The following is a 10000-nucleotide window of genomic DNA, read 5'->3' on the forward strand; positions in this document are numbered from 1 at the left end:
TGTGTGTGTGTGTGTGCGTGTAGATTTTAACAACCACAATGCACTTTAATTCTAAGCCATCAAAGGTCAGCATGCTGAAATTGAAATGTGGTACTGTCCAGGACTCGAACCCGGCATCCTCATATCTCTTGATAGGCTAGTTGGAAAGTCACTGTCGTACTTGTCATGAAGATGCCGGGTTCGAGTCCTGGGCAGTACCACATTTCAATTTCAGCATGCTGGCCTTTGATGGCTTAGAATTAAAGTGCATTGTGGTTGTTAAAATGTATCTCTAATCACTGGGACCCATTCAGTGGTGTACAAATATATATATATATATATATATATATATATATATATATATATATATATATATATATATATATATATATATATATATATATATATATATATATATATCAGGGTGCTATGTGACAACAAGATAAGTGTCAGAGTAAAAGGAAAGGTGTACAAGACAGTAGTGAGTCCAGCGTTATTGTACGGAGCGGAGACATAGGTGCTGAAAAAGGTACAAGAAAGGTAGCTGGACGTCGCAGAAATAAGGATGCTGAGGTGGATGTGTGGGGTGACGAGGTTGGATAGGATAAAGAATGATAGGATCCGCGGTACTGTGAAAGTAGTGGATGCGTCGGCGAAAGCGCAGGAAAGGAGATTACATTGGTTCGGCGATGTAAAGAGAAGAGATGAAGACTACGTGGGAAGGAGAGTAATGGAGATGGAGGTACAGGGCAGACGCTGGCGAGGGATACCCAAGCTGCGCTGGAAGGACAGACTGAGAGAGGACCCCTCTTCACTCCGGGGCACATCGCACGTCTGGCAGCATTAGCTGCCCGACGTGCGATGTTGCGTCATAATAATCGCATTATAAAAAATAAAGTCAGTGCTCAATCGTTCGTTCTCTTTCACCCGTGTATTTTGATAACCATAGAAAATATGATGAAGTCAGTTTAGAGAGAATGGAGTTTACGTAGGTACGACTACAATAAATATAATCAAGATGCCGACGTCGGCATCATCGAGTACCCACTTGCTCCTCATGCCGCCTACGTAGGCGTCACCGTAGGAGAAACCGTTGGAGGAGGAGCAGGTGATGGACCGAAACCAGTGGAAACGACTAACGAGGAACAGCGACCACATATGAAAATGGGAAATGTCAACAGGAAAAGAAGAAGAAAGAAGACAGTATATGTACATATGCGTGAGAAAGAAAGAGAAGAATAGAATTGACTGTATAAAACAATGACATGATGTGAAGGATAGTTGGATGGTTTGAAGTTCCATTCCTGAAGGGTAAAGGTTGTTGTGGCTTTTGTCCTTTTAAGATCTATTGGTGCTGCAATTATTTATGTGTAATGAATCAATGCACGCGCGTATGTGTGTATATCAAGCTGCATAGCTCCTTACCCAGATAGTGGCTGGGTAACAGCGATACCCTTGAATGACCTCCCTTATAAAAGGGATGAAGTCTTTTGGTATATGAATATAAAAGTATTGTGAATGTGTGTGTGTGTGTGTGTGTGTGTGTGTGTGTGTGTGTGTGTGTGTGTGTGTGTGTGTGTGTGTGTGTGTGTGTGTGTGTGTGTGTGTGTGTGTGTGTGTGTGTGTGTGTGTGTGTGTGTGTGTGTGTGTGAGAGAGAGAGAGAGAGCTGGTGAGTGCGATTTTTTTCTATACCGCTCCGCACGTGTAGAAAACGAAATTAGAAAGTCGCTGGACAACTGTTATAGCCTTCACTTACCTCTGAATGTCCATCGGGAAGACGATATTTTCATGTAGGATGGTCATGTTCTTTCCCGTTCTTTTGTTGCACTTGTGGATAGAATTTGTTTTCCAGTCTGTCCAGTACAGGGTATCCTCAAAAACGGTGATCCCAAAGGGATGTGGCAGAGTTTGGTGGTTGACCTGTAGCAAAGGAAATTTACGTGCCAGCTTTAAAGATTTTGTTTTTCCTTAAATCAGACGAATTTGATGAGCTCCACAATTCTTTATGTTCATTATTCCCCTATATAATTGACACTATGATTCCTTTTCATGAAAGTGGTAGTTGCCGATAAGACTGACGAGTTAAACACCATATGAGGACGGAGCCTTTATTTGTACAACGTTTCGCTTATTACAGTACTTGAAAAAGCTGTAATAAGCGAAACGTCGTACAAATAATGGCTCCGTCCTTATATGGTGTTTAACTCGTCAGACTGTGATTCCTACAAGAGCCAAACGGTACTCTTGTGATGTTCTTCGCCTTCCATTGGGAGTCTCTGGAATTGTCTTCTGTTTAATGATTTCCCTTACATCTACGATTTGAAAAATAAATCAGCAAATATTTATCAAAACACTATTAGTTCACGTAAATTAGAATTGGATTGGTATACTCCTACCTATGTCATTTTCCCCATCGCATTTTGCATGCCAATTGCTCCCTGTGCGTCTTCATGCATTCTAATATAAGCACACTCATCACGAAACCAGTCACCTTATTTCCAGATCACTCATAACCTTAAAACCAGTACAGAACCCCATTACCCAATATAATTAAATGGGTCGTGGTTGTCAGGGTAGAAATAGGGGTGGATTGTTTTGGCTTTTAAAGCACACTCACAAATACAGACACACACGAACACACTCAAAAACAGAGACATTCAAACACACACACACACACGTACACACACACGCACACACACACACACACACACGCACACACACACACACACACACACACACACACACACACACACACACACACACACACACAAACAAACAAACAAACACACACCACCACCATCACTACCTCCTCCAATATCAATACCACCTCCGACACCACCAACACCACCACAATTAAACCAACACCTCCATTACCACCAAGAACAGCATCTACAACATTACCAACAATACCGACAACAATAACAGCACCATCTGCAACAACATCAACAGATCCTAATATGGCAGCAACTACCCCTAACCCCAAGAGTTAGGGGCCAAACAGCTACAAGAAATCCCCTGCCACCATTCCCTGTGAGTGGCTTCGGTTACCCGGACGAGTACCACAACCCTTTTTCCAACAAAGCACCATCACATTTTTCTTTTTTTCTACACTGGAGGGTGATTCTCCGGTGATAATCTTTCTTCTCCTACTATTAGTCGGAGATGTGGAGAGAAACCTTGGGCCCATCACAAACTACACATGTCCAACTTGCTCTAAACCGACTGACAAGGGGCTCGACTTGGGCCAACCTCACTTGCAGACAAAGCAATACACAAACAACTGGACCTGTTCTGTATGGCACTCCCACCATCCCACCCCACCCCTTCCCATCCCCTCTCCCAACTCCTCAACCACTCCTCTCCCTCTTTCCAACGCTGATCCTAATCCTCCCTACCTGTGCCCCAACCATGTATAGCAACCTACGACACGTACAGAACACACATCAACATCTTACAATGGCATAAAAAAACGAACTCGAAGACTTCTTCAAACAAAACAGAGGAAGGGGGGCATGTTCACAGTGGATGTGTCGGAGAAGTCATTCAGAGGAGTCAAGATGATGTAAACATGTCAGAAGGGTCTTCCTCTACAATGGACTCTAAAGCGACCCATACACGATCAATTATATTGCGCAATTTCATTGTCAATACTCTGAATTGACAATTAAATTGACCGTGTATGGGCGATATATCGCCCATACACGGTCAATTTAATTGTCAATTCAGAGTATTGACAATGAAATTGCGCAATATAGATCGTGTATGGGCCGCTTAAGGAGCAGTATCTGCAGCGGGAGCTAACATTTTCTGCCGTTTGCTTCATTAGAGCTTAGGGATTCTGTGCAATAAAATGATAAAAACGGCGATCCAATGGACAGCCAACAGTGTACTGTAAAGAATTTAGCAGAAGTAGATGGTCTGCGGTATGTGGATGGGTACATTACCCACAAGCTCCCCCAGTATCAATTTCAAGAATATAATGTACCTTGCAGTGACAATGCTTGGCCGAGAAAAGGAAAAATTTATGACAGTGAAGATTTTTTTTTTCTTTTTATAGAAAAAAAAAAGGATGGGAAGTCTGTTCAAATATCACCATGGTTAGAATGAGCTAAAACCTGGAAAAAGAGTAGTTCATGAGCTTGCAACAAGTATGTAAATTTGTCATTTGGTGTAATTGCTTTCTTTATTGTCGCGTGTTTTTTTTTTCAGAATGCGTGTTTTAAACAGGGTTATCACTTTGACAAGGAAGCAAAGTAAGAGAATTATAAAACTTGCAAAATAAACTAAACAGAACTTCGAAACACTGTACGGTATAACATCACGCACTCATTTGTTCTTTCAGTCACTAGATAATAATAAAAGATAAAATAGTAACTTTTCGACCGATCTTTATTTCCTAATGTTTTGGATAGGCTGAGAAAAGCCTCTGTAACTGTGATGTCTCTTCATGTCTCTGGTATTGAGTGTTGATAGGTGGGTGGATGGCTGGTTGACCGCCGAAGCCCTCCACATGACGTCACGACCGCGTGGCCACAGTGAGGTCGTTGATACTTGGTAGTCTGGCTATCTTGTCATACAAGACAAAACTACGACGTTAAAAAAAAAGAAAAGAAAAAAAAATCATAATTTCACCACCATCAGACGAAATGACTGTGGACTCATCACGCTTATCCACGAATACATCTGCTTGCGTGGACACAAGTACCACCAACAAATCCCTCCTCCCTCCCACAGGCAGCACCACTGAAACCCAATAAATCCGAATCCGAATAGTTAACAAAGCCATGATCACAATAGTTAACTTTTACATCCCCCAATCATCCCCCATAGTTCCAAACAACTTTAGGCCCAACCCCAATCAACTTGCCACCATCCTGGGTGGTGATTTCAACACCAAGTCGTCAACCTGGTAAGTTAACAATATCGACACGGACAAAGGGGTTGATCTGTAGACACAGCTGGACTCCTTGACCATCATGAACAACATCCATAACCACACACATATCCCCCATCAAGCCCCCTACACCCCCTTCTCTCCTAACATCACCTGTTCCCCCTGTTTAACCCCAGTAACCTCTCGAAAAGTAGTCGGAGACTTCGGATCCGACCACTTTTCAATTATCATCCCCACCAAAACATGATACACTCCAATTGACCACAGGCACACGCACACACCAATTAAAAAAAAAAAAATCACTGAAGAGACAGAACAACAATTTGAGAAGACACAGTACACCAATCACAAACATAGACATACAAAAGGCAAACAAGAAATACATCCCAAGATCCAAGAGAAAATCACACAACCCAAACTTCGCACCAGAAATCCAAACCCTCGTCAGACAGCGCGACTCACTTAAACACCATACCCTTACACTTATCCCACATAACAAAACAGACCAAATGTAATCACTTAACTCTGAGATCAACAAAAAATATAAGAATAGAAACATTAAATTACAAATATTGTCAACACATTTAATCACGAAACAAACACCCAAAAAATGTTTAAAAATCAAGAGCATTACACTACTAACAGTAACATAACACGCTCTCACACAGCAATAACCACAACAAACGTCAACTTACCCTTAAACACTCGAAATAATTTTGCACAGACAAGCCATCTCACCCTTTATCGTGACGACCGACGCATCATTCGACCTAACAAATACTACCCCCACAGACCCAGACTACACACCATTTAAGGCCAGACGAAGCATATAATCCATAACCTCAAAAATTCATTCACCTGTGGCCCTGACAACCTAAGCAACCTCCGTCTGAAATACTGGACCACTTGGCACACATGCATTCAACAACATTCCAAACTACAACTATTCGCACAACACTGTACCCGACATCTGGAAGCGTTGATATATCCATGTCATTCAAACAGCACATCATACATATAAGGGCAAAATGCACACCTAGGCTTAACGCGCTTAAATCAGTTGCAGGAACAACATTCGGACAAATCAAAGAAACTACCACTACAGTATACAAACGATGCATATGCTCAGTGATGAATTATGCGAACCCCGCATGGGCCCCTAATCTCACTAAGGCACACCACAACACCCTATAGACCACACAAAATAAAGCCCTAAAGACAATAAGCTGCAAAAATACAACATCTATAGACCATTTACATTAATAAATGAAAGGTACACAAACACAGCACTGCACATCCACTACATTACATAACGGAACATCCACACACGCCAAGAAACATCAAAACAACACCTAAATACCAATATCACACACAAATATTCTCTTCTCTTCCTTCTCAACCACCAGATACTAGCCTCCGGAAACATCCACAATCATATCCATTGCTCCATCAACAAACTGAAAGAAAATACATTGTTGCATGCCAGACCTCCTGACATCCATCCCTCTGAACCCTCTCTCTCTCTCCCGAAAGGACAGGATTTTAGGACAATTTGTCCACGGACAGCTGGTCCACAAAACTATAAACCTGGACAACTCGTCCACGGGTTTGACCCCCTGGGTGGTCAACTCGTCCACAACTAAGATTTCTACAAATCTTTCAGATTTTTTTTATTTTATATATATGCTGTATTGTATAGGTTTTTGTAATATTTTCATAGTTTTTATTTTTTTTAAACATTAAACAGCTGTCATATTAAGATACTATTAGTATTATATAAAGCAATATATGATGATGCTAAAAAAATGCTTGTCACACCTTCCTTACATCTTCTAAAGCTGATCCACGCCTATGTTTTTCATGTGATTCATTGTGATAAGTAATAAAGTGATAACATACTAAAGTGTATTATTCTTGTCATATTTTCCCTTAATGATATGGGCTATTATTTAAAATTCTTGTCATATTTTCCCTTAATTATATGGCCTAATATATAAACATGTGGGTAGAATGTATAACAAATAGATAAGATTACATATCACTAAAAATGCGTGAACGAGTTGTCCACATTCCTGTGGACGAGTTGTCAAGGTTTGCAGTTTTGTGGACCAATTGTCCATGGACGAGTTGTCCTGGGACGAGTTATCCGCTCAACAAAGGACAGTTCACCTGGCCAGATTGCGGTGATGCCACCATCAAGCCCTTCTAAGCTATCAGAAGAGGCTGGATGACCGCATCGAAGATAACTCTCCAGGATGCAGCACTTCACCCCATACTATGCAACACATTATGGTAGACTGCATTTTACACAATCGCGCACGCCAACAACACAATATACATTCGATAAGGGATTTGTGGGAAAACACTGTTACAGCCACCTCAGTGATACGAGTCTTCTCGCACAGACAGTTTAGAGAACGAGAACAAAAAACAGCAACAATAACAACAACAACAACGACAACAACTCTAACAATAACAAATAACAACAACAGTAGCAGCAGCAGCAACAACAACAACAACATCACTAACAACAACAACACTGATAACAACCTGGAGTCGATTTCATATGACCCACCTTTCTTCTGCCTGACCCATCAGTCTTAGCCGCCTCGATGATTTGATGTCTTGCGTCGACCCAATAGATCGTATCCGTCGGGTAGTCGAGCGTGATGCCATTGGGCCAAACCAAGTTCGTGCTGATTATGACTTGACGATTGGATCCGTCCAAATAGGCCCTTTCGATTCGCGGGCTCGTACCTGAGCAAAGAAGAGCGGAGTTATATGTTGTCATGAATTAGGTCAACTGCCCAACCTTACGTGTCCTCCGAGGTTCATGTGGCTTGCCAAGCGTGGCCAAAATTTGACAACTATTCTCTGTATCTTTGCTAATCCAGTTGACCAGCTTCCCGCATAGGAATAAAAAAAAAAATATGCTGTAATACTCTCCTGATTATGGAAGGAATAAAAAACAATTGTTTCATATTCTGAAGCTGGTAATTCACGAGTAATAGAAAATTCTATAGCAATAGCAAGCAGTAGATATATTTCAAATTCTGTTTACTGACAGAGAGATTACATCAGAATTCATAAACCTTATAATAGAAAAAAATGTTGTAATGCTCTCCTGATTATGGAGTAAAGAAAACATTGTTTCATATTCCGAAGCTGGTAATCCACGAGTAATAGAAATTTCGATAGCAATAGCAAAAAGTATATGTATTTCAAATTCTGTTTACTGACAGTGTTTACATACGAATTCATAAACCTTATAACTTTATATGGTATTTCAATCTGCCCATATCAAATTTCTACTTCCATACCTTTATAAGATTAACGCTTAAATGAGAAAGAAAAGGAGAAGGAGTACAAGAAGCTGAAAGAGGAGTGGGAGAGAGTAAAAGATAGAGTAGAACTAGGAGTGGAGGATGAATGGAGAGGGTTCAAGGAGAAAGTCACAAGGTGTGCAACGATGGTGTGTGGAACAAGGAGGACGGGAGGAAATAGAAGGTAGGGATGAGGAAGCAAAGAAAGTTGTAGAAGAGAAGAAGCGAGCTTTCACAGATTGGTTACAAAATAGGAATAGAGAACCATATGAGAGGTACAAAGAAAAGAGAAGAGAAGTAAAGCCTAAGATAAGGGAGGCAAAGAGGTGAGCAGATGTCAAATGGAAATAATGAGTGAAGAAAGATTTGTAAAAGATGTGTGGAAGGCAGAGGTGGAAGGGGTGAACATGAGGGGTCGACCTAGGATGAGATGGATGGATGGGGTAAAAGGAGCATTGGGAAAGAGGGGAATGTCTGTTTAGGAAGGACGGGAGAAGACAGATGATAAGGGTGAATGGAGAATGGTTGGGTTTGGATGATACTGTGATGCATTAGGGGGAGTGGGTGGGGGATGGGGGGTGAGGGAGTATGTATGAGAAGTAAATTGACACAACCCGAAGGGATTTCTCCCCGTCTTCTCCTTTTCTGCATGAGGGGATGGAGAAGGAGGTCACCGATTTAATGAAGTGGCCATGCTGTGGATGTGCTGTGTCTTGCGACACTGCTTCTGACCCAGGGCAGTGGGCGAGATGCAGGGTTGACCCATCATCCAGGAGGTACCAACACAAGAGTGGAGTATGTTGGGGATGGAATGGGTGTGAGTGGTTTTTATGCCTTTGTTTTTTGGCTACCTCCCTTGTAAGTGGGAAAGAGCTTTTGATATATGTGTGTATGTCACTCGTATCTACACATGGGCCAACAAAACTAATCACGTTAGGTCATGCACTTTATAAACACCACAGTATGTTTGTCCAACCCGGCCTCAGCGACGAGACCAGGGCAGCAGAATTCCTCCGATGAACAATGCAGGAACACATCGTTAAGGTGGATAAGGGTGAACGGATCCATTATAACGACAGTCCACTCAACACAGCGAGTGAGACAACGCGTTGGGCAATGTCCCATAGCCATGCAACCCAGCGGCGAGATTCACTAAAGCTCGTATCACAAATAATGTCATCGTTTGCCCGTGTGTCTGCCGCTGTCATCATTATTGCTGTCTACCTATCCAGCTGTCCCCGGACATCGGTATTTGGGACTTTCCTAGATTAGATGTCGGGTAAACCTAAGCACGCTCAGGTACACTTTTTATCTTTGTTTCTTGTGTTCACCTGTCCCTAAACAGAATACGCAATTCATGAGTTGAGTCCTTTCCGTTATGCTTTTCGCCGCTATACCCCATATATCTCATCTATCGTATTTTTTCATTAACTTCTATTCTATGCCACCCACACTAGAGAAGTAACGAAAATAAAAAAATATCTGTAAAGTTTTCTCCCCTTCAATACACACATATGCAAAAGATAAAATCATGTACATCATGGCAATGATTTCGTTATTATTTCCATCAAGGGGCTTTGAAATCCTCCTACATTTATCTAAGAAATGGATTTCATCAAAGAGGGCATAACGACGTTTTATTTGGTACTTGATCATTCACTGGTACAATATCTGCTCCACTCTCTTTGCAAGTGTTTTTCATGTCATATATATTGTATACAGTGTGTGTGTGTGCGTGTGTGTGTGTGTGTGTGTGTGTGTGTGTGTGTGTGTGTGTGTGTGTGTGTATTCACTTGGTCTTTG

The 10000-nt window shown here is 41.6% G+C and overlaps 1 protein-coding gene across 2 annotated transcripts in view; it reads right to left on the minus strand.

The window, feature by feature from the left end:
* The window catches only part of LOC143020273 (low-density lipoprotein receptor-related protein 4-like), a 297790-nt gene that overhangs the window by 66893 nt on the left and 220897 nt on the right, over positions 1-10000 (minus strand). For both annotated transcript variants that reach the window (XM_076176505.1, XM_076176504.1), the window contains 2 exons: positions 7450-7631; positions 1737-1900 (listed from right to left, as the gene is read on the minus strand). In XM_076176505.1, the coding sequence (XP_076032620.1) occupies positions 1737-1900; positions 7450-7631 (346 nt within the window). The remainder of the gene's footprint in view (positions 1-1736; positions 1901-7449; positions 7632-10000) is intronic.

This window comes from Oratosquilla oratoria, chromosome 39, assembly GCF_046742065.1.
Source record: "Oratosquilla oratoria isolate Oo_2021 chromosome 39, ASM4674206v1, whole genome shotgun sequence".
NCBI classification, from domain to species: domain Eukaryota; kingdom Metazoa; phylum Arthropoda; class Malacostraca; order Stomatopoda; family Squillidae; genus Oratosquilla; species Oratosquilla oratoria.